Source organism: Hylaeus volcanicus, chromosome 2, assembly GCF_026283585.1.
Source record: "Hylaeus volcanicus isolate JK05 chromosome 2, UHH_iyHylVolc1.0_haploid, whole genome shotgun sequence".
Lineage (NCBI taxonomy): Eukaryota > Metazoa > Arthropoda > Insecta > Hymenoptera > Colletidae > Hylaeus > Hylaeus volcanicus.
The window spans coordinates 11,744,374-11,771,084 of NC_071977.1; the positions used below are offsets into that span (position 1 = coordinate 11,744,374).

At 35.3% G+C, this 26,711-nt stretch overlaps 1 protein-coding gene across 1 annotated transcript; it reads right to left on the bottom strand.

Moving 5' to 3' along the window:
• Positions 1-9: 9 nt before the first annotated feature.
• LOC128885216 (probable chitinase 10) lies at positions 10-26,711 on the bottom strand. The gene is made up of 16 exons (XM_054139130.1): positions 26,470-26,711; positions 8,087-8,162; positions 7,674-7,834; positions 7,034-7,271; positions 6,555-6,734; positions 6,298-6,421; positions 5,781-6,090; positions 4,747-5,176; positions 3,918-4,135; positions 3,317-3,471; positions 3,055-3,195; positions 2,696-2,843; positions 2,186-2,371; positions 1,983-2,105; positions 881-1,082; positions 10-636 (listed from the first exon to the last, which is right to left on the bottom strand). The coding sequence occupies exons 1-16, from the start codon at positions 26,470-26,472 to the stop codon at positions 428-430; spliced, it is 2,904 nt and encodes a 967-aa protein (XP_053995105.1). The 5' UTR covers positions 26,473-26,711; the 3' UTR covers positions 10-427.

A 26,711-nucleotide genomic window follows, 5' to 3' on the forward strand; every position in this document is an offset into this window, starting at 1 on the left:
CGTACGAGATACAACAATTTCACCATTCTCTTTATTTCGTACAATTTTTTTATTTACAAAAAAAAAAAAAGTAATTTGTCACGGTAGTTAATGTGCGTTTTATACAAATGACAAAGAAAGGCGGAGAGAATTCGCCCGTGCGCAAGGCGGATGCGCACACGTACGCGAAAGGGAGACAAAGAACCGAACGATACAAAGGGACGAGTGAGAGAACAGAGGAAAGGGAAGACGAGAAAGGAAAGGTACGTGAAACACGGAGAATAGTAAATTTCACGGGAAAGCCTCGATGATAAACTACCATTCCATTCGACGTATCGCGAATATTCGTTGATATTTCTATATCGCGCGTAATTTCGCGTTTTATGGTACAGCCGCGAGGAAATACCCATAAATATAGTAATTCTTGTCCCTTTTCTTTCGTTCTTGTTTACACTGGTGGCGCTTGCGTGTGATGTAAACAACCCTCGACGTTTTCGGGCCAATCGCAGACGTTCTCGTTTGGATTGAAGACCAAATTCACTGGGCAAGGCATGTGATGTTTCCTCTCGCCCTCGCACATGTAATACATAGTGCAATCATTTTTATCGGGGTGGTAAGATATGTGGTTGTCCTCCTCATCGCAGGTCACTTCGTTTGCTGGAATTATTAATTTTTCTGTTATCTCTTTGTTTACACGAATTTGAAGTTATATTGTTTAAAAAAGTCTTCCTTGTTTGAAAAATTCATTTAATTTAACATAATTTCAAGAGCATTGCCTAGTAGAAATAGTCTTTGGTACCAATGTATTGAACAAATTTATGATAGCGATTGTGCTCCAATTCAGACAAATAATTATGTAACTAAGTGTTATATATAAGTTATAAGTCATGTAAATACTTACGATCTTTGGTGGTGTATCTCCCGTTTCTCGCGTTGCTCTCGTAAGGGCCGTCGTATTCTAGTTTAACTTTGTAATTTTGCAGTTCTTTCCTCATAGCTTTGATCAGTGGATACTTTCCACCCCCGCAAGTTCCTTTAAAGTCGTCCATGTCCACCGACCATATCATTATGCCTCCGAAACCTTCTTCCTTCAGCCATTGCATCTATCGTAAAAACATACACAGTGTCATTATCGTGCATTATTATAATTATATTCAAATAAAAAATGTTTAAATTCTCACTTTAGTATGATTAATTATTTTATGACTCTCGTTTTATTTAAAATTATACCAACGTCAATTCAATATACAGGATGTCTACGTACAAGTTCGGACATATGCAGGGTGTCAATTCTAAAACAAATTTCCAACAAAAAATTACTCTTAGACATTTTCTCTGTGTTGCCTTATTCTCGAGTATTTTCACTTTTAATTTTTTTTCTGCGTTTTCGACTTGACAATCCTTAAACGGCCATAACTCCACCAAATTACAGTGAAAACTTAAAACTAAGTATACCATTCGAAAGAGGATTAAATTTCCCAACTCCCTGATACAACACCAAAATTTATTACGAAGATTGAATACGTGAAAAATTAGGTTAAACTTTACATCGTGAAAATTTCAAAAAATTTGACTTTTTCTGTATTCGTTTTTCGGTTGCAAACACATAGTTGTTTAGTGGACACTCTACGGGAAAAACTTCCTCAAAGTCTCAGCTTTTGAACGGTATTGTCAAAAAAACTTGTACGATGAGTATTTTAGGGAGAAAATGACGTTTAAATCCAGAAAAGCGTGGGTTTTTAGTTAAAAATCGATATTTTTCAACAAAAATCGCGATGTCACTTTAAAATTAACTTCGGGTTTGAATTGACACCCTGCGTATGTCCGAACTTATACGTAGACACCCTGTATAGCGTTACACATTATATCAAAATCTAAAATTACATATTTTTTAAGAAATATTTCTGTCAAAATCAATTTGAAGTAGTCTACCAATGAACTTTCTGTGTTTTATTACTTCTTCGTTAGAAGAAGTAATTCCTAAAGACTTTAATTTTCGTCACCTTATTTATGAGACTTCTTTCGTCATCGAATCCAACCCACTGGTCGTCCCTGTACGCGAAAGGTACTTGCTGTTCGCTGTCCCAGACTAGAGTAGTATTATCTTCGTTCAGGAAGCCACACACCTAAACATTTAATTGTACGTATTGTCCAGATACGTAGAGTATGTTGCATTAAATATGGAACCTTTGATAAATCGTGGTACCTCGTAGTAGGAAAGAAATCCTGATTCGCTGGTGAAGTTTCCAGCCGTTCCTCCCCCAGAAGCTGGTGCTCCAATGTCAAACTTATCCTTGTCCACCAATGTGAAGGACCTGCCATAAGTTGGCATACCGATCATCAACTTTTCTTTTGGAGCGCCTTGCTTTACCCATTCCCTCGCACTGTAGTCCTGTAGCGTAAATACACATATTAATAATATCCTAAATATACAATTATGACATGTAGCTAATTTATCAATGAAAAAGAATTGTAAAATATATCGTGTACATAAATTGAGCAACTAACAATAAATATCGAACTTCAGTTTAAGTTTGAGCAATTGTTAAGTGGAAATTTGGGAAACTATTCTGTATAAATTGCAGAGGTTTATTCACCATAAATTATTTTAGTAATATTCTGCCCTTCTCTGTTACTGTACAATTAGATTGAAAGATAATATCAATTTAGGCTTCGAAGTAATAGAAAGTAATTTGTCCCGTAAATTTATACTTACGACTGTCAATTTTTTCTGATAACTGGTAGCACTCTCCAAAGGAAATAGAGGACTGTTGTGACCGACTTGCCTCTCCCATTGGCCGTGGAAGTCGTACGTCATGACGTTAATGAAGTCCAGGTACTTCGATATTTCAGGCACATCGTATCTAAAGCACACACCAAATTGTGTATTAAACCTATTTTTGCAAAGAATAAAATGAATAGAAGAACAAAAGAAAAGAATGTGATTCTTGTTAATTAATCGAATTTTGATCTGGTTTGTTAAATTGAAATCATCCTCATCGCTATTTTTCGTTACAGACGGTTTGGTTACAAATCAAATTTTATGTTGTTCGCAATTTAGAGCAGGAAACTTACCCTGCCGCGATAGCCTCGAAACTGGCTGGTACGGCTGCCGACAAAATTAATTTCGGTTGGCCAGAACTCTTCGCCTCGCCCTCAAATGCAAGTCTGAGCTCTTTCAAAAGATTTACATAAGCTGCTCGATCATCTCCACCCCTGGTGCAAAAATGTTAATATTGGTCTCAGAACAGGAACAGAAACAGAAACTCTAAACCAGAGATTCTTAACAAATGAGTTGTAAATGCTTAACAGATACGAATATTTTTGTCTCACTTACCGAGGATATTCCCAATCGACGTCCAGGCCATCGAATTTGTATTCTCTCAAGAAATCAATGGCCTCATAGACGAATTGATTCATTCGGAAAGTATTACTGGTCAGCTCTTTGAATGGCGTAGAACCGAAAGCCCAACCACCAATTGCCAACAATATCTGTAAAGTAAAGTGATTATTTATTATTAGGGACCATTTTATATTTTTCTTTTTTAATTGACATTACGATTTTTTGCTTCATGGAATTATGCTGTTGATATTATTATATTAAGTTATATCGTCAGTCCAATCCAAATTGATTTGAAATTAAATTGGAATTAATTTCTAAACCATTTCAACCTAGAATGTTTCAACCCATAAATGTTGAAAACGCAAAATGCTTCAATCCCGAAATGCTTAAATTCTAAAATAATTGAATCACGGAATGTTTTAAGCATGATCGACAATTTCAAGATTTCTGTGAATTAAATGGATAAAACACTATAATATATTTATTTTAAAAAATTGAATTTTTGTCCCTATTTCTCGAAGGATAGATATTTGAAGAATATTGTGTCACACAAAAATAAAAAAAGAATTTTATGACACCTTACAAAAGATTTTACCTTGATATCAGGGTTTTTCTCGCGAAGAGCAATCAGTCTGTTGTACATTTCCGCGTCTTTGTCGCTCTCCTCCACGAGTAGATGATTTTTCAAGGTGGCAAACGCGTAGACCACATGGGTGCAGAGACTCGGATCGATGTCCTCAGGCATAAATTTCCCAGCCCCTGGCCTTCTGTGAGACCAATTCGTTAGGTAGCAGATAGATTGGGCCTCCCTTTCTGCGAATAAGAAACAGGTAAGCCCACACAAACGCAAGTATCGTATAACCACGCGCCATTCGTTCTCACGTTTCCCACGACCGCAAAAAGAAAATATTATTTAACCGCTGTCACAGAAGATGATTGGCAAAAAAGAGAAATCACTCTTTACCTTCCGCAACAGTCGATGCACTCGCGAGAACAAGTTTCTCAATTATCAAATAAGCCGTATTAGAAAATATTTTCCTTCACGAATACTTATCGCGTACTCTTGCAAAATAACTACTTATATTCTATACAACATAATTCTTTAAATGCATTTTATATAATTTTGTAATGTTAAGAAAAATCTGAATTTTTTTAATAAGTTTATTCTAATCATTATTATTACTGGACTGTGGATTATTTAGCATTCTCCATGTCTTATTTAAAAAATTATAGCTACATAACAATACATGTAAACATAGTGCAGAAGGAAAAGTCAGGGCTTGTATTCATTCTCCTATAATTAATTCTCAAAGAGGATTACATTTTGAACGATTTTCATTGCATTAGTTCAACCAAAGGAATTCTTTTGCTTTATATTAATTTTGTCTACACCCACTGTACGTATTACAATTATAAATACTCACCACTGGTTGGAGTATTGATAACAAGCTGCGTTGTCGCTTTCTGAACCTTCTTAGCTTTGCTTAAAGCTTCTGAGACGGGTATTTTGTAAGGTTCGGGCTTCTTCTGGACGACTTCCGTGACGGTAGCAGCCACGGTGGTCCAATCCACATCCTTCGCGTTGGGACCTCTCGAGACTCCCAGCAATTCTTCTCTCATCGCTCCAATTAGAGGATATCTGACGTTTCCACCGCAAACGGTGCCGTTGAAGTCGTCCATGTCCACTGTCCACACCATCGCGCCGCCATAGCCTTTACTCTTCAACCAATCCATCTTAATACGAATGGATTTCTCGTCGTCGAAGCCCACCCATTGGTCGTTTTGCACCAAATACGGCACTTTCATTTCGTCGTCCCAAACGTACGCCGCGCCATTCTGCAGCATCTCGCAGATCTTTGAAACAAAACAAATATTAATATCTTAATTATCAAAATTAGATTTACTAATTTATTTTGTTTGTGTCAAGTTTTGGAGGAGACACTTTGTTTTTTGAGTTTTTGTTCCAGGAGCAAGCGAGTACTCGCGTAATCAACGAATTTTGATTTTTATTGGTCAACGCCTTGTAAACCATCGAGTGTATAATACTATATAAATAAACAGTCAAGTAGGAGTAGAAATATTTTCAATTTGCTATCCACCTACGACGCCTTACTAGACCTTCCATCGCTCTCGCCTAATCAAGCTTGATGAGTATCAATTTAAAAAGAACAAAACACCCCGAATATTACAAAACTCTCCGAGTTTCTTTTCCCATGGACGATAATGTTTATTTGAATACCGCAAAGTGACGTGTAGTTTCTTCAATCGAAATGGATATTTCCCGAACTCATCCGCAATTTCTACGAAGAGCTGAGCAAAATTTGTCAGCATTATCTCTGCCATTTCCCCGAGAAAAACATCGCCACGTCTCGTGCCGGGTACTGTACGTCAATTTCCGTCGGGTAAGTGGCACGTTTACGCTGCGAAAAGTGGAGTATTAGCAGACGTTCGTAAATACCTCGTAATAAGCAAGAAAGCCGGATTCTTTGGTGTATTCGCCGGCTTTTCCGCCGCCGCTGGCAGCCGAATGGACACGGAAATTCGCAGGATTCGAGAGAGTGAAGGATCGACCGTAGGTTGGCATGCCTATTATTAATTTCTCTTTAGGTGCACCCAACCGAACCCACATCGACGCCGCGTTGTCTACGCTGAGCTGCTTCTGCCACTCGGAGTCCAGTGATGAGGCGTACAAAGGCGCATTATGCCCCGTTTCTCTTTCCCATTTACCGTGAAAGTCGTACGCCATTAAATTTATGAAGTCCAGGTAACTAAACAAACATGGTAATAATCGTCAGTTGTCACCCTCTCCGCGCAATATTAATCTCGAGTCTTTCTTCCTGCTGTTTCTTCAATCGTTCATGGTTGGGATGCAAGATCTCAATAATTGCATTCTTTAAAACCTCTTGAGTATTATTACAGGAATTCCATTCAAATGAACCCGTTTCTTACTTCCCAGTTGAGGGTGATTTTTTTACCTTGCAACAGCTGGAACATCGTATCCGCTTTTAACGTTGTCCGGGCCAACAGGTACAGCAGCAGTCAAAAGAAGCCTGGGCATCTTCTTTTCTTGAGCTTCCGCCTCGAACGCTTCTCGTAGCTCTGTAAATATTCGGATTAAGTGTCTTTACACGAAAGGAAGTAAATGATGATATACCAAGACCCTTAGAAGGTCTGTAAAAAAGAGTAATTTCTTGGAGTCTGACAGTTTCTTGATATTTCATTCCCGACTTACCTTTCAACAGAAGAATGTAGTTCTTCTTATCGTCTCCTCCTTTAGGATACTCCCAATCGATGTCAAGACCATCAAAATTTCGATCTCTTAGGTAGGGTATGGCGCTGTAGATGAACGTTTGTCGCGCGTATCTCGTCGAGGACACGTCCTTGAACTTCTGGGTGCCAAAGGACCAACCACCTGATCGAAATCAACAAACTTGACGCTTTCCCAATGTTTAGCGTGAAAAGAGCGATTTGAACGTATTCGAGGATCTTATTCTTAAAATGTGTACTCTTAAATCAATCTCTCTACAAATAATAATATTTTTTTCAAATTCTACTATTAAATTAATTGCCATTCATGATTTTCATTTGACATAGCCAGGTATTTATGCTCTCGAACTGTCCTGATGACATTTTTATACAAAGATGAGGAAACCTGCGGACCTTTGAGATGTTCTTTCTTTGTCTAGAAATCGATGAAAAAATAGAGCTCACCTATCGCCAGTAGAATTTTCAAAGAAGGATTGGCCTTTTTCAGAGTCATAATTCTTTCGTACAGTCCAGTTTTTCCATCTTTCGTTTCATCGTTCGACTCGAAACTGGTCAGTTTGTTCTTCTTCAGCCATCCGAACGCGAAGATGATGTGCGTGCACAGGTCGGGTTGAATGTCTTCAGGGTGGAATTTCCCAAGCTTCGTACGGTATTGAGACCAATTTGTGTAATAACATACAAGCTGCAATCAGTGAAATCGTGCTACGATTAATTCCTTTCTTCAGCACTTTTCAACGGTTGTCTTTGAAAAGTGGATGTGGAATATTAATTGCAAGTTGGAATATTGGTCAAACTATTAGTATTTTGAAATATGATTGTAATTCGCTAATCTTTAATTATTTGTAAGTGCTCTTCTCATTTATTTTTAATTAATGCAAATAGTCTTGACAAATTTGATCTACATTCATTTTTACTTTAAAACAAATCTTTCCACTATCAGTGTCCATGTCATATTCTTCGTGATAAAGTTTTAATTCCTAGCAGGTGTACGTTGAAAGTTCAATGTCACTTTATTTTAGAACCTGAAGTGTGCTTTCACTTATAGAGAAGGAGGTCTTTATAAAAATACACTCGTCGTACCTACCTTGTAGTCGTCCGTCTTGCCAGTTTGAATTTCGTTCTTTTTGTTTTTGTTGCTGATGCGATTTCGCGTGACCTTTAATCTGTTCACGCTAGCTGATACTTCCTGGTCGTTCGATATCGATGGGCTGGCGGTAGTCGGCCTACGGAACCTCTTTCTTGCACCTGTACAGTCGAATTTGTTTCCATATATATATATATATAATGTATATGTAAAATTTGGAAACAATAAAATGGAAAGACAAATACGTAAATTATTTAACACGTTCTTAGAGGAGCGTTTACTTTAATTGGTGAAAGTATGTATACATATAAATCTTATAGACAATAAGAAATAAATATTAAATAGGGATACACGTGTGAAATGAAGATTTGAAAAGATTAAAATAAAAAGAAGTATACGTGAGTATAAATTACCTTCTGCATTTTCGAGGACGCCTAGGAGTATAATCAGGCAGACGAGCAGCAGCCAGGTCGCTCTGCCAGTGGACACCTGGAAAAAGTCAACGTGTTAGCATGAATTTGTAATGCTTGATCGAAAAAAAATATTAAAATATTTCTCGATTAGAATCTAAAGATTAATCAGTTCCTATATTACTCTATTTCTTCTGCTTCCTATTATACACAATATCCTCCATCTAATCTGAAAGATATATCGATTTATTTTTCATAATCATAATTTTTCATAATATTCATAATTGCATATATATATATGCAAACATAAATTCAGTTACCCAACTTGAAAACCTTACATTCTCGTTAATTAGTCATTAGATGGAAAAATGTTTGAAAGAAAAGAGGCTCGATATCGAGACAGACAGTGAAACTATTATACAATTAGCCATTTATTATCTTTCCTTTCTATCGAAATATGAAAGTCGCGTTCATTTTTAGAATGGAGCATTCAACATTTCACTACAAAGTCCGAAACGGCATCCAACGGTGAGTAGAAATAATAGTAGATGTATATAGCGGTGGTCGTTTATACTTATTGAATCAAGGTACTCATTATACAGAGCGTATCTCTAAAAACACTCCATCTGAACTCAATGAGTACCAAATTATCTTTTTTTGACAAAATTGGTATTCATTTCCTACGCAAACTACTTGATGATCAAATTAATTTTAGTACTTCTATGAATGTTTATTTCCACTATGTTATAAATAGAATAGTAATATATATTTATTTTATCATTAGATGTTATTTGAAATAACAAATATTTCCATCAGTATTAATTTGAAGAACAATATACTTTCGTTTATTTATTCTAAAAATTACTCTATCTAAATCTGTCATAAAATGTTCGACATTCCATTAAAAAAAAACGTTGTTGACCTTTAAATCTTCTCAACGCCTCTAGCTATAATGAAACTATTCCCAACTATTCTGATATTATGCTCTTTTCGAAGGCATATGATTACCATAAACAATTTCTTCGTATTATTTGAAATAGCAAAGTTGCGAAGATCACCTGTCTAACAATAAGTGAATCACCAGGGACGTTCATATTAATCGACTGTACTTAATAATTTACATACAATTTATATATTCTTCTATACAAGTCATTTATGTTTATTTATGTATGTACTCATTGCACGCGAAGATACATTTTACGCGAAGAGTTAACAAAAGTGAAGGGATCTACTTATCGATTTAGCTGCATTTTTAGAGAATTGCAATGCAGACATTCTAATTAAGATGGTACTTCCGGTATACAGTAAAAGCCAGAGAAAGCTTGTGGTTTCTTCAATAAATTACCAAGCAAATTTCTGATGATGAATTGAAAATTGCGAATCGCGAACTTCCCTGTTATAGAATGAATATAATGAATATAATCGCCTGGATTAAAAGAATTATAATGAAATTAATTTAAAAGGAAGTATTACTATTTGGATAAATTATTAGGAGGCAGTAATTCGTAACAAAATCAAATTAATTTAAAATTAAATATTATTCCAATAAATAAAATAGACTCAACTACTATTTAAATTTGTGTTGTAACAACATACAAAAAAAAAAACAGTTTAGCAGAATTACGTGACAGATTTGGACAGTTTGGTACGTTTTTTTATTACATTAGAAATTGCTCAAGATTCCTCTCTTTTGCGTGCATAATTACACACAACAACCACGACTTTCGTGACATGATAGGAACGGGAACATGATTCCTCTGACGTCTGCTCCACTCTTTAAATTACTCGTCTATCTGCATGACGATGATTGAGAAATCGTTCCCTGTGGAACATGGATGTCTATCACATTTGCTGCAGGGATATATATCCGTGACAAGTTCCCAATGCAAGCAACATATCCGCGGACTTTCTAATACCGTATCGAACCGTTGGGAGAACTCGACACTGTATCTACACTAATAAATTTTAGAATCTCCTTCGGCTCGAATCTATTAAACGAGAGCTGGAGAGGAGCTGGTAGAAAGTGAATCGCAGCAGCGTCTGTTCCAGCACGAGTAGAAACAGTCAGTTATAGACAGACGCGTTAGTCGAGACGAATTCAGGGGTGAAAGAAGGATCAGTCTCGGGTTAAAGAGAATGTGGTAACTCGAGTAAAGAGAATGCGGACAGTATCGAGTTATTTTTGCTCTCTACAGAACCTGACGAAGGTTGGGTAGATATTATTTTCTTTCAGAACAGTTCAAGGATTAAAATTCTAGGAATTTCTAATTCAATTATTTATTACAGCCTTATGAATCTTTTTCTACAGAGTTTTCTTAAAATTATACTTCTTTCTTCGTACACTAAGTCAAGTATTAAGGTTCTAGTAAGTAGTTCAATAATTTGGAAATTATTAATTATAGCTTCACGAAAGCTAATTAGACTGATCTTTCTTTATGACTATAACAGTATAAAAATAAAAATTCTAATATATTAATAATTTAATATTTCTGGGAATCTTAATCACTTTATGATTAGTTACTGTATATTTTTAAAGCGAAATATGTTCTGAATTATTAATGACTAATTAATCTCTGATGAGTACAAAAAAATATACCAATAATATTCTTTATCTGAGTATTTTTGGCTCCTCATTTAAAGTTCCAAAACACCAGTTAATAAACATTAATAGACCGTTTTGAATATTCTTAATTAATTTGGTGTTAATTACAGTCTCACGAAGATTGATTAAATTTTGTTATATTCTGTCACTATTCCCATTCTGTTAATAATAGTTTCAAAAATAATTGTCACATCGAAAGAATCTTGATACAAGAATGTTATTTTAATTTATTTTTTTACCAACAAGATGAAACCTTTGGTATAATAAAACGTTAATGGCTAGAGGTACAGAGAACAGTACAAACAGAGAAAACCAGGAAGAAACACGAGCCATCGATGATCAACAACGCGCAATGTTTAAACACACGCAGAGGCGCATAGAAAAGGTCAGTTTCATTAGGCTATAAATTGGCAGTCTCGCTTCTGCGATTTAAGCAACTATAATTGGCGCAACGCGTGTCAGGATGGTTTGTCGAAGACGATGCCTCAAATTTCTATCGAGAACGTGAAATTACGGTTGTTCGAAACTATCGATGCGAGTAATCAACTAATGGACGAGTTTATACACAAATAACAGGTGTGCTAAGATCTTTCACTACTCGAGGGTCAATACCCCGAGATGAGATAGCAAGGATCGTCAACAGTGATCACGTTGGTGTGGTAAGAGACTTCTAAGAAATCGTATTGCACTTTCTCGATTGTGTCGGTATGGATCTTGTAATAAGGTGACCAAATAAGTAACCAATGTAACCGCAATACTGAACGATTATGTAGTGTCACGAGCGTGGAAGTGTTTACAAGAGACAACACTTTGATGAAACGCGAAAATTGACTTCTTTTTACGTAATTTGAAAACGTGACCTTTTAAGAACACGTCTCTGCAATATTCAGTTGGGAATTGTGCAAATAGAAAAGTTGTGAAGATTTTTTTGCGAGGCACGAGAACTTTAAACTGGTTGCACCACTTTCTCCGTCAATTCTAGACGAATCGATTTGAAATTGTTTATATTTATTTTTCGTAAAAACAGTTTCAATCGACCGTCACTCTCAAGTGGACATTTACAAAGAAATATTTACTATTCTTGACAGTGTGCACCAATGATGCTTTTCAAGAACAAAATTTTTTAACATTACTCAACATATGCACATTAAGACTTCCTCAACAACCAAGATGGAAACGTATATCAGTATTGCCACTCACAATTTAAATTCAGTGCAAAACTACAATTTACTGTAATCTAAAATTCAAATTTACTTTCTTCGATGGATGCAATTAGTGTTAACCAGGATGGAATTTTTTCGAGACGACCCAGCACCGATTCCGCATATAATTGAATCACAATGGAGAGAACCAGGCGAGTATTTGCTCGAGTTCCCGTGACACTTGTAACGACTAAGGGAAAGTACAGTTGACATAAATAGAAACGTAAAACGCAATGGCGCGGTAAGTCGGATACATTTTCTAAATCTCGCGGCTGGAAACGCTTTTCGTCCGTTCTTTCTTTTTACTCTTCTCCACGCGAAACACTTAACAGGCAATACAGTCGCGAACTTTCTCGAGCGTCGATTTAGTATTTTGCAGAACTTAAAACTCGAGTAGATGCGCGCAACTTCGATTCGCGCATCTCGAAAAAAGGATCATTATATCCCAAGATAGTGTTTCGATCTGAAATTTTACACTTGGTTGACACTTTGGAACAAGTTTCACAATCAATTCACGGTAAAGTGAAAATATTGATCGATTGAAAATCCGATTACATTCCTTTGCGAATATTTTTTACGGTATTTTAACTTTATTGTCATTTGCGTTGCAATTACGCTGATGAGAGACTTTTATTATATTCGCAATTATTCCACGTTATACTTTTTAAGTTGCTCCATTATCATCGTCGCTTACTAATTAACGCGATGCGTAGAGATTAAAGAACAAAAGAGGGCATGTATTGTTCCAAAAGGAGGTAAGCTCGCACCAGATTTATGCATTTGCATACAAGTGTTTCTCTCCCCTTCAGTTCACGCTCTTTGTACGATATCATGCTCTTCTATTGCTTCCTGTATAGTGAATTGTAGCTCGTATACCTTTCAGAAAGCAATTGCATTGATTTCTAAAAATTTCTAAAAATCAATGTAACTTTACTGAGGATGAGATAATTTTCTAAAGGTGGATCATCTCCAAAGAAGAAGCTGAGGTTTTTAATGAGAATATTACTTTATAAAGGTTTCGTTTTTTGCGTCGCAATCGAAGCCAGGTTTCGTTGGATGGATCGTCGAGGAATCGACCATCCGTGAAAATTTCACCGACGACCAACGTTCCAGATTTTCGAGAGCCACCGTCGTCTCGCTAGCTATCGTGAACGAACGTCTAATTACCGATTCTTTGCGATCAGAGAAATCGATTCTCCAGATTGGCTATTAAAGAGAGAACGTAATTATTCGGTCGATTATATAGTCAACCGATACCGTTCCTCTTTTTACTTTTGTCTTCTACAACGTCGACGATACGTTCGTCGATCTTTCTTTTTCCTTGAGTTACGTCAAGGATCATTGTATGAAATTTCGTAACGTATCGTTTCATTAGATATGCAATGTTTTGAAACTAATTTAAGGAAGATGATTTTCTGACAGAATTAGAGTGGATCACCCATTATCTGTACGATCTATTTTTAGGACGTTTTAATGTAATGGATTTTTCCAAAGGGGCCTTAGGATTTTGTTTTTTATAAAATAATCGTTTAAGAGTATCTAACAATGATAGTAACTAGATAGTAGATAGTAGAAATTCTGTTCTTTAATTTGAATTTCGTAAAAATGAAATCAGACTATTCCACGACGAGTTACTACACTTCAAATGTAATTAATAATAACAAAATAAAGCAATTGTTTAAGAGTATTTAACAATGATTATAATTATCTAGTAAATAGCAGAAATTCCATCCGTCAATTTGCTTCTTGTTAGAATCAAATCGGATGGTTCTATGCCAAGTTACATCACTTCAGAGTTTTCTACTTAATAGACCTTTTAATAAGGAAACTGCCCGGTGGCCATATGTAACTTCCAAGAAATAATATAGTAAACATAGTAGCAGTATTTCCTGGAAGGAAAACCCCCCTAAGATCTTTAAAAGAGTTGCAAATTTATATATTGTCACTCTCGAACGATTTTCATGAAACTTGGTATCCAGGGGCACTAATGACGGGACGAAATGCGAAAAGTGATTCGATTTGGATGAAACTTGGTATCCAGGGATTTTTGCTGGTCGCTGATTCCAAATCTGAACACAAAACTGAAAAATTCAAAATGGCGGAAGCACTAATGACGGGACGAAATGCGAAAAATGATTCGATTTGGATGAAACTTGGTATCCAGGGATTTTTGCTGGTCGCTGATTCCAAATCTGAACTCGAAATTTGAAAATCAGTAACAAATTCAAAATATTCGTAACAGAGTCTATATTTATATTTAATATTGTTATTTTACAACGTATCGTTTCAAATTGTTACTGACTCTGAAATAATTGAAAATTTTTCATCAATTTTTCTGTTGCTTGTTTGCACAGTACCTAGCTACTCTCGTACGTTTCCCGTCTTGCAAACCTACGACCCTTTCACTCCTCTTCACAGGTCTCAGTTTTTCTCACATTTGTCAGTCCTGTTTCATCATTTTGCAAGACCGTCGTTACAGCAATAGCTGCAACCATTCGAGATCGAAATCAGCGCATCGTGTGCGCGTAGAAGGCAACTGTTTATTTTACGTGCTGGAATCGATGTCAAAACTTTCAACAATTACTCGTCAACCGTTTCTTCATCGCTGCAATTATTTCCTACTCGTACACATATGTAGATCCTGTTGTACAATCACTCGTCAACCTTGTCATCGACTTTATTACAGTTGTACCGTGTTTATAAATCTTGTTACGACCGAACGTATAGATAAAGTTCGTTATATTCCAAGATAAGCGCATGCGTCCAATAGCGTAAGTATTGTATTGCAACGGTAGGTAGAAATTGAAGATCCTAATTAATTAAGGACTGCAAAGAGTAGAGATTGATCCAGCATTCTAAATTAGATCCTATTGACAGATGAAATATGTATCTAAAATAAAATAATTCATAGTTTAAAAGTATGAAAATATTAAAACTTTCAACTCCTTTAAATTAACTTTCATGTTTCAGGTGTTCGTAAAATTATAAAAAAATCGTAAATAAAATTTACATTTAAGTTTCAAAAATGGTTAAGTATCTTCCCATACATAATATTTAATTAAAATTTATTTTAATGAGAACAGAAAACCTAAAATGATTTGTTCCTTGTGTGTCTCAAAGACATACCTACACCACTGCATATATCAAAACTTAGTTCTTTGTTCGCATACGATCTAACAGTTGATTGGTACTTTATCGAAGATCGGAAGTAGACGTTTTGATCGAAAGTCATCAGCGGTAGTGTTTGCAAGCTACGATCACGTAATTATTACTATACGTTGGAGCACCGTACCGCAATGTATTCAACATACCACAAGCGCGCGTAACTTGGTTCGTATCATTCCTTTTATCTGACCTTAAACGATCTTACTTTCAATTTTCATTTCATCGGCATGGCTATTGCCGTTTCCTTTTTCTTCTTACCTACTGCCGGAGTACCGTTTATTTTTGCAATCGTTCCATCCGTTTCCTTCTGCTTTGCCTAGCGAACATTCAAGTTTCACGCGAGAAGAACTTTAATATTACATCGCACAATTTTTGGAACCTGTTTCACGTTACGTAAGTATCAAGAGGAGGTCAGGACGTTGAAAACGAGGCACGTATTTACGAATTTTTTAAAAATAATTTATTGCGTCGCTCTTTATGAAAGTTATAGGCTCTTTTATTCGATGTTTTGGTGATAACAAATAATTTTCTTCAATACAAAATTGCACGTAAAAAACCATGTTATATGAGCACGGTCGTATGTAGACTCCTCGTCGAAAAAATTACAAAAAAAACTAAAGACTTTCTTGTTCATTATTTAATTATATAGTGTTAGGCAATTACGTGAATTACTTGACACGCCATCATCTGTTCAATTGTGAGTTACACTTACAAGAAAGTATAGAAATACGAGTTCGTAACATCATTGGCCAATTAGCAACTGTTTTCGTCCACCTCTTTCTACTTTCACCGAAATTTGAATTTCGAGCAGGATTTCAATTTCTACGGGACTTTTAAACGAGGTTGCAGATTTTATTAACCAGCCAATTATCGTTTAACCTGAAATCGAGTGAAAGCTCCGACCGTAAAAGAAAGATCTATTATTCTTCGCGTTACTGGATCATGCCTCGTGTCAGATCTGATGATTCTAAAGTAACGTTACATTCCAAGTATTAGTTCAATGTCGACTATTGTTCGAAATGTTATTCTATGTATATGGTTCTCTATATTGTGGATCGTTTTAAAATATAATCGCATTATTTTAATTGAAAGAATAATTTAGGAAATGAGATTATGATTTAAAGACAATAACTTAAATTACTGAATTGTTCTTTTTAGGACAAAATTCTGTTCAAAGTAAAGTAACAAAATGAAACAAACAACACTTTGTAATTTGTGCAAAAGTATACATATATGCATGGAACTATAACTAATAATTTTTTTATGGTATCAAGACCTCGAATTCAACGTTGAATTTGAAATAATTGAACGTGTTCATGTAATAAAAACTATCGAATTTTTATTTTAAAGAAAAAAAATCATAAGCAAAAGAGTAAAACGTTTTTATCGTTTCAATTCTGATTCCTATTGTATGTAGATGACTCATCAAGTACCCTTTGTAATTTGCGTCTTGTTTAAAAAAAAAAAAAGTTCAATATCCGCCCTGCGATTCTGTGCGTTTCTCTTGCGCATAAATCGATAAAGAAGACAATGACCGACTTTCGTGCCCTCGCTCCAATACGAGCGTTTACAAAGGAAAAGTGCGCCTGGAAGAATCACGAAATGACGCGCAAATTTATCAACGTTTCACTACCCAACCCATCCACGTCGATTATTCGTGCGTTCAAATTCGTTTCTGATAAACAAAGTAATAAATACCGAGCCAACGCATAACGCGGTTTATTTTGAATAGAAATTCCAACAAGTTCAATATCGAAACCTGTTTATTTACTATTAACTGTGTTGTGGGTTTTCTATATTACTCACAATGCTCAAGTTGAGGAAGTATTTAATGTCAGCCTAGAGTAATATATATTATAGAAAGTCCTTTTCTAAGTTGTTAACTCTTTCTAAATAGACCAGTAGTCTTAAGACAAAATTATCCACAAAATAAAGTAACTCGAGCTGTTCCGTCAACGTAATTCATATATTGAAGTACCATGCACGAATACAGAGCAGTAAATCTTCTAAACGAGAATATTAAAATGCATCTTTCAGAGAGTCGTGACAGAAGTCGTTTCCTCTTATGATAATGATTGCAGGCAAATCAGACTGAAGCGGATGTAATTCAGGTTACACGTTTTCTAAACATTCGAGGAAGGTTCCTGTTTAATCTACGTACTCGTTAGAGACACACATGCTCGTGAATTTCTTTCATATCCTATCAAACTGAACAACAAAAAATATCTTATTAACATTTATTAACGAACAATTATATAATAATTGCCACCTTTAAATTATAAGTTGAAAAGAAAATTTAAAGAGTTTGCAGCTTCCTGTTTCCTCAACTTGATCACTGTAAGTAATATACGGGGTATTAACAAATATGTGGAACATTTTTTCAAGATCAAGTCTTCATACCAGTACAAATCGAAAAGTCTGTTACCATTTTGCGATCTGAGGCTTCGTTGTTGAGATATAAGCGATTGAAATTTACAGGTGGACTTTCGGCGCGGGCTGTTTAAATCCCTGTCAGCTGAACGTGGGGCAGTGATGGGCAAAACCCTAGCTTCGAATAAATCTGAAGTTTGCCGACATGTTTGTCGCGTTTTCTCTTTTGAACATTTTCCAAAGAAAGAAACGAGACAAACACATCGGCAAACTTCAGGTTTACTCGAAGCCTAGAGTTTTACCCATCACTGACGTGCGGTCGCACATGGACGCACTCACACGCGAAAAGACACACCGATGCGTTGCAGGAATGAAACAAATGAGTGTGCATCGGTGTGTCTTTTTCGCGGGTGAGTGCGTCCATGTGCGACCGCGCGTTCAGCTGACAGGGATTTAAACAGCCCGCGCCGGAAGTCCACCTGTAAATTTCAATCGCTTATATCTCAACAACGAAGCCTCAGATCGCAAAATGGTAACAGACTTTTCGATTTGTACTGGTGTGAAGACTTGATCTTGAAAAAATGTTCCACATATTTGTTAACACCCTGTAGAAAATCAAAAACAAAATTTTATTTGAAATTAGTATTATTTCCTTATAATAGGAAGATCTACATTTTGCTTACTGCCACGAATAATTCGGCCAACGACTGTACGTTTGCATTGCACGCTGAAACTACAGTTGGATCAAATTCAATTGTCCGTTCAAGGTCACATGATTGACTGTGAATCACATTGAATTCCTACTTTTACGCCAAGCTAGCTTGTTGCTCTGTTTGGCACACGGAGAGTGCGTGGCCTGCAGATTTGCGTAATGATACGAGGGATAGAAAGGCGGAGTGACCTAACGCTCTGGTGAGGATAATCCACTCGGTGACCTTGTACGGCCAATTAATTTTAATACGACTATAGATCATTTAACACACTATTAGGAGAAACAAATCACTTCGGTACCCCATTGTGGAGATTTTTTCTTCGTTAAGCTGAAGCATGATCAGAGAGGTTGCAAAAGATACATTGCAGAGGTTGGAAACAGTCGGGAAAAATATGTTTCAGTTAATACATTTGTTCGCTATTGTCTGATAAATTCTATGCTGCAGTTTTCACAATTTTTAGAGCCACTCTGACTCTGAGACTCTGAGGCATTGACTCTGACTTTACTAAAATGTAATCCACAGGTTTGTCAACAATATATAATCATATTCATGTTAAGTGTGTATTATCATATTATAATTATCAATCATATTACATGTGTATATTTACATCAATATTTACATGCATATTTACATGTATATTTATGTAATAAATGAATACATGTATCGTATTACAAAGACCACGAACATCAATATTTTTTGTTTAGTATAAATAGAATTGTAACAATGATTTAAGAACTTCTTGAAAGTAATGGTGGACGTTCAAACAAAAAAGAAGATTTAAGAAGAAAAATTCAACGAAACCGATATATTAGAAAATACATGCAGAAAATAAAGAAGAATTTTATTATTATTTCGTAGATAATTAAAAAATAGTAAAATTCGAATTTGTGCTTCTTCGTTTCCCATACACTAATTTGCGTATACTGCCGTTATCACGATCAAACAAATCAGATTCCGCCCGCGTTACTTATGACTCATTCATCACTACTTCACGGATCGAATACGCAAAATTGAAATTCGAGGCAAGCGCGTCTCATGTTATCACCAGGATCTATTATTTCCAGATGGATACGTACAAACACGCACAAACACACCTAAACATGCACAAACACACCTAAACATGCACAAACACACCTAAACATGCACAAACACGCGGTGTTCGGCGTGAAACTTACATAAGGCGCTACCTGTCGGACCTGTCCGTAAGATCGGAGCATACCAGCTCACGTATTTTAACCCGAGAACTTTGCCAACCTGTTTGGGCAAAAACTTGGGGCAAGTTAACTGGGGCCATTTCGTTCTTCGCCCTGGTGGCGAGTATTTCTTTCTGGGTAGAGCGACGCGAGCACGTATCGATTCGTATCGTTTTCAGGCTACGCACGTTTACCAGACGTTTTCACTCGACTTCCGCCGCGGGCGTGCACACGGCTCTGCACACTGCGGCCCAACGCTTATGAATCTTGCAGCGTTTTCCTGTCGTTACGGGAAATCTATCGAATTTCTTTGAAATACAGTCATCTGTGTCGCTCGAGAAAAGAATTTTTCACGACCCAACTGAACTTAGGGGATGATTTGGACACGTGTGTTACATTATCGAGTACTCTGGTTGGATTCAACCAAAAAAACTCTAGTTCAACTTATACTCATTTTGTATTCATCATCCATTTTTTATAATTGTGTAAAATAGTCAACAGAAAAACTTCGACTAATGAATTCTTAAGGGGGGAGTCTGGTCCAGGTAATGTATTATTTCTAATGCATATAATTTACAGATATAATTAATTTTTGTTATTGAAACTTTTTTTACGTATAAAGGGACGTTCAAAGAAGAAAATTTGACAGTGTAGATTTAATTTGAATGTATACATATATAGATATAGTAGTCGCAACGAAAGGATTCGGTGAAAACGGTGGGACGCATAGCTCATCGAATTTTTATCCGATTCATTTGATTTAACGCTTAAATTGAAGGTAATTTAGTTTATATGCTAATGAACCTCGACTCTTAATGAATTATTATTATAGCATAATAATAGTTCCTTTTTAAGTTTCTTGCCGCCATTTTTGCAATTAACAATTTTTTTTTGCAAATTGAGGTTCATACGCATTTTACGTACCTACAGTGGGTGTAGAATGTATTCGTATATCCATCAATTTCCCAAAAAACTTCTGTGTGAAATTGTAGTTTATTAACTGCCTTTTTTTATAATCTATGATATTCTACATATTCTCGAAAATCTCTACAATATAGTTCAAACAACAATTACTAGTCTATATAATATGCGAAATTAACAAGAAAATACGAAAACTTGGTAGAAATATAGGAGTAATAAGTATTCCCACGGTTCTTATGACGAACAATTTACAGTAGAATTTGTAACATAAGCACATCAGTTTATTGTTTCGTAGGAATTAGAAAACATTAAATTTCCAGTAAAAAAGACTTAAAAAATGCTCCAATAATGGAATGAAAGAAGATCTCACCTCGAATAACATCGACATTTATGATAGTTATTTTAATGCTTAGAAGAGTTGCAGTAATTATAAAATCAAAAGGAAATCCCACGAAGGAAGTATTATATACTTATAAATTAATGTAAATTTCTCTTTTTTTTAAACAAGTTTTAAAAATTAAACAGTTGTGCGAATACTTATTGCTTCTGTATTTCTATCGATTTATTGTTTTTTCTTGTTGATTTCTCACTTATACAAAATACCTAATTTTTTCGTACTGTATCTATTCTAGACATTTCCAAGAATATCTAGAGTATCATTGCTTATAAAAAAAAAAGTTAATAAATTACAATTCACATAGTTTTTTTGGAAATTGATCGGTGTACGAATACTTTCTACACCCACTGTACTCAAGAGAAAAATTTTCTGATATTATCTATCAGATGTTTTCTCAGGGCTCCACGTATCCCACCGTTTTGACCGAATCCTTTCCTTGCGACTACTATATCTATGTATGTATACATTCAAATTAAATCTACACTGTCAAATTTTCTTCTTTGAACGTCCCTTTATACGTAAAAAAAGTTTCAATAACAAAAATTAATTATATCTGGAAATTATATGCATTAGAAAAATACATTAGCTGGACCACACTCCCCCTTTAAATGCAACACAAAATTTTCAGCTGTCTATGAAAAAATATTGACTCATATTTGTGAGTGAAGTACATTATTTCATATTACACTCCCAACGAAATATAATTAAACCCATACTGTCCACATTCTACTTTGTACTTCACTGCACGAGAAAACGTATTCATGAACAAAACGTGTTCTTCGAGTTTGAAGTTTCCCACTATGAAACCTCTAGAATATACCTGTCCTGTACACACGCGGAACACTACGCCAAGAAGTCGCGGATAAAAATTCGGTAGAAAGCAGCTGGAATTCGGTCAAATTTCTATCGAAGCACGCAAGTCCACCCCATGCGGTGCAGTTCGTACGTTCACTTGTCGAGCCCGCAGTAATAAATACATGTACGTTATACATTGCATACCTTTTGCTTGCCTTGCAACGATATGCCCGTTAGCGTTTTCTAAACGTTCAGCATCTCGCGGACTTCATTTCAATTGCAATTTCTATTTCTAGATCGACAGATTAACCGACTGCAATCAGTTGCATACATCTGGCATACGTGCGTGGAGAGAACAGTGGCGCCACTAGTTCGTGTGCTCGCCGTGCGCTGGAAATAATTACTGTCTAGCTTCGTGATGTATTCACAGAATTGATTTTTAGCGAGTAGATTAATAACTGTAATTATTTAAAAAGCATCTGTGATGAGAAAATAACCAAAAATTCTTTTAAAAAGTAATAAAAAAAAATTGAAAAATTAAACTAACATACAGTGAATGTAGAAAGTATTCGTACACCGATCAATTTCCAAAAAAACTATGTAAAATTGTAATTTATGAACTTATTTTTTATAAACGATGACATTCTATATATTCTCAGAAATCTCTAGAATAGATAGAATACAAAAAAATAGCTATTTATGTAAGTTACGAAATTAACAAAAAAAAAAAAAACAAAAAAAAACAATTAATCGATAGAAATATTGAAGCAATAAGTATTCGCACACTGTTTAATTGTTAAAACTTCTATATAATACTTCCTTCGTGGGATTTTCTTTTGATTTTATAATTATTGTAACTTTTTTAAGCATTAAATGAACTAAATTATTAGTTATTCGAAGTGGGATCTTCTTCAATTCTCCTATTAGAACCTTTTTTAAAAGTACTTTACTGTAAATTTGATGTTTTCTAATTCGTACGGAGCAATAAACTAACGTGTTTACGTTACAAACTCTACTGTAAATGGTTCGTCATAAGAATCGTACAAATACTTGTTGCTTCTATACTTTTACCCACTTTTCGCATTTTTTTGTTAGTTTCACAAATTATATTAACTAGTAAATGTTGTTTGGACTATATCTATCTTAAAGATTTCCGAGAATATGTAAGATATCATTGATTATAAAAAAAGAAGTTAAGAAATGACAATTTCAAACAAAAGTTTTTTGGGAAATTGATCGGTGTACGAATACATTCTACACCTACTGTACACAAGATTTGAGTCTGACTGAAATTATACCTACATAAAGTAGGTCCTCGAGTTACAAATGATGCGAATTTTGAAGGGATCGGTGATTATGGTTGTCAAATATTAAATCTCGTGTGATTTGACGTGGAATGGTCCGAACGTGTTAACTCGCCACGAATCAGGTTCTCTGGAGTTTCACCGATCGGTGTCAATGGATATGGGAACAACATTTCTCTTTTTCTTCACCGTTACGCGGTTAGTCACGTTTATCGATTGGCAGGGACGTTCATTAATAATTCAACGCAATATGTTGCATCCGAGGATGGCCACAGTGGCCCGAGCACTTTGGATTACAAAAGGAACAGTTACGAAGTAAGAGGCACGAAGAAGTCGCCATTTGGTAATCATTGTTTCATTTAAATTGTTTGCAAATCAATCACAGCTTGGTGGGTCGTAATTAAAGCAGGGGAGTAATATTTTCATGTACATAGAGACTCCGACGGTTCTAGCAGTTCCAATTTATAGAACTATCAAGAGAATCGAATACACTTATTATTATTAAAGATAAGATTCAAGATTCAGGACTGTTTTTAATTTAGTAGTAGCGGAGTAGCGGGAATAATACAAGAATTTTCAAAGTGTTATACAAAGGACTGATCATCAGTCGTTAAATGATTTGAAGTTTAAAGGGACTGGGCTGTCAAATTGCTTTAAATTGAAGTGTGAATCCTGACTTTTTCTTTTATACAATGTTTACATGTATGTTAAAGAGTGGACATTTTTTTTCGTTTTATGTATGTATATATGTGTGTTAAAAATGACGTTGCATGTGGTTAATGGGACCATTTTTAAGAAATCTTATTAATTGACATAAACTTTGAAATGAAAATATTGAAATATCCTTAGAAATGTAGAATCTATCAAGACCTAAATTAAAATGAAGTTTTTCACGTTTCCTTTGACTTCAGGTCTACACCAGGTACATCAGATCGTCGCACCGATAAGACAATATCATACCTTTTTATCAGTAGATACTCAGCGATAAAATGTGATCCCGAATTACCTGCTCTATTTTTTCTATTGAATCTATATAGAAAGTTATTATCAATCTATAATCCATTGTCAACCTCAATTCTGTGTTTACTTAATTCGAATGTCAAAACTAGACTGAAAATTTCCTCCACCTAACTTTGTACGATTACCTACATTTCTAGAAGAAAGAAGCCACCTTTCGAAAACGGACGTGCCGTTTAAGTCTTACTTCCTTAATCCAACCAAAAATCCCTCTGAATGTGTTGCAGGAGAAACAATGATCTAAAATTTGGTTAAACAATTGAATATTCTCAGACATAGCCATCATCTCGTAACAAAAAAATTCTAACAAGTAGTATTTGGAGTCAGCATAAAAAAAAGAACAGCGAAAGATAGAAAGTAGTTGCATTCAAGCCGCCAAAAATTGTATAGGAGTGTGTTATCGTGGAGAAGAATCGACGAGTTCGTCGCACGACGAAAGTGAGAGGGCTCGAGTAACCCGGAAGGACAAAACGAGTTCTCGGTACTTGTTACAGCGAAGGTCCTCGAGAATGTGTGGGCTGAAAACTGTCGCTGTCCGTCTGATTTACGAGATACGTCTCGATATCGAGATGTTTTCCCCAATTCAAGTTCCTTCAACGTTTATTAAGCTCGGCGAACAATCGCCGGAACAAGGTTCATCGAAATTCAAATTATAATCGACCGTAGCGATATGACCAATAATTTTCTCACGAAATAAAGTTAAGACTTTAATTAAGATTTGTGCCCGGAGTCAATCCAAGCACATACAGTGGGTGTAGAATGTATTCGTACACCGATCAATTTCCCAAAAAACTTTTCTGTGAAATTGTAGCTTCTTAACTTCTTTTTTTAGAATCAACGATATTTTAGATATTCTCGGAAGTCCCTTAGATATAGACCACACATTTACTAGTTAATATAATTTGTGAAATTAACAAAACAATGCGAAAGTGGGTAAAAGTATAGAAGAGATAAGTATTTGTACGATTCTTATGACGAACCATGTACAGTAGAGTTTGTAACGTAAACACATTAGTTTATTGCTCCGTACGAATTAGAAAACATCAAATTTACAGTAAAGTACTTTTAAAAAAGGTTCTAATAGGAGAATTGAAGAAGATCCCACTTCTTATTAACTTCTAACTAATAATTTAGTTCATTTAATGCTTAGAAAAGTTACAGTAATTATAAAATCAAAAGGAAATCCCACGAAGGAAGTATTATATACTTATAAATTAATGTAAATTTTTTTTTTTTTAAACAAGTTTTAAAAATTAAACAGTTGTGCGAATACTTATTGCTTCAATATTTCTATCGATTAATTATTTTTTTCTCGTTAATTTCGCAACTTACATAAATAGCTATTTTTTTTGTAATCTATCTATCTATTCTAGAGATTTCCGAGAATACGTAGAATGTCATTGTTTATACAAAATAAGTTAATAAATTACAATTTTATACAGTTTTTTTGGAAATTGATCAGTGTACTAATGCATTCTACACTCACTGTATATTTAATTTTACGTTTGGATTGTTGCTGTGAGCCCTTTTCAATCAGAAAGCTTTTACATGTATGAATTTGTGTCTGAGGGACTAATTATAGGACGCATTTATTAATTCAGAGAAAATCCAAGCATACATATTTAATTTTACGTCTCGATTTTAGGCGTGAGCCCTCTTTAATAACAGAGTTTTTACATGTATGAATTTATGTGTCAGCGACAAATTATGAAACGTATTTATCAACTGAAAATAAATATGCTTCATAACCAACTCTTAAAGACTGGCGTTGCTCCTATTACCCTACAGTTTAATTTCAACCCTTTAAATATATTTAAATCTGTTAGTATCAACAAGAATAACTTATTTGTTCCTCATCCAATACGATGATTATCCAATTGAACGTGTAAATGCCTAACAGTGTTAGTATTAACGGTATTAACATTATTAATTGACTCCATAACTTGATTCATCTCTCGCGCTTTCTACAGAGATTCACCTCCAATTATCAAGAGCTACGCGTTTCTTTCGATTGTCCACTAGACAAGAATTAGAAAAAATCTTTAAATAATGGTCCCTCGAAAACTAAGTGACACAACCCTGTTGCGATCTCGATGTCCGTTTTAATCCTTTCCAAATCGATCTCTTTCCAGACCGGTTCCACGGTGGTCTTACATGAATCTACTCGTGATGTAATATCGTTCGAATGAAAAATAAAACGAGTTTGAAAACGGAGTCGACCGGCAGAAAAAACATTAAATAACAACCGGATCAATTTTTTCGGGGACAGCTGTCAACGAAATTCAGCTAACATTTGAACTGAGCTATTTCACAAACTCTATTTTTCGTTCCACTTAACAGTTACATATTGATAAGTCGGTTTGTGTGTAAACTGTGGCCTGCGAAATTCACTTTTACGTTAGGGGCAACGGGTCACAGGTGAAACCTCATTAAAAACCACAGAGGTTTCAAGGAGAGAAGATAAGTGGGGTCAAACTGTCACCACTGAAGGGACGACATCGTATGAATGAAATCACCTCTTTTTTTTACGTGAAATAAAGTGCCAATATTTATGGCAGTAAACACAGGTAAAACTAGGTATTTTTCAACACCCCCTCTGGTAAAGCTTGACAGGCCTTTATAAGGACAAGCATTACCTTAAACTTTCGTTTTTAATTTCAGTCTCGCGGTAGAAACGTTGACGGTTCACTTAAGCATTTTCACTTACCATGATTCGTCCAGTTTTTTGAGGATACGTAAATATACTCCTAAAGTGGAAAGTAGCACCAAGACGTAAACGGTTCGATAAACTTGGAGCGCGCTTGGACCGAGAACAAGGGCACGTATCAACTGTCTCTCTGTGATCAGGTGAGAAAAAGAAGACGTAACGTTATCGTAGAGAATCAATGATCGAGTATCGACCGCCGCATGTTCGTGGAACTGTCACTGGCAACAGTTCGAAAAGCACTG

Coding starts and splice junctions, on each gene's coding strand:
- LOC128885216 (XM_054139130.1), bottom strand. Junction 6,422..6,554: donor CTACATTCTTCTGTTGAAAG/GTAAGTCGGGAA, acceptor GAATATTTACAG/AGCTACGAGAAGCGTTCGAG. Junction 637..880: donor GAGATACACCACCAAAGATC/GTAAGTATTTAC, acceptor TAATAATTCCAG/CAAACGAAGTGACCTGCGAT.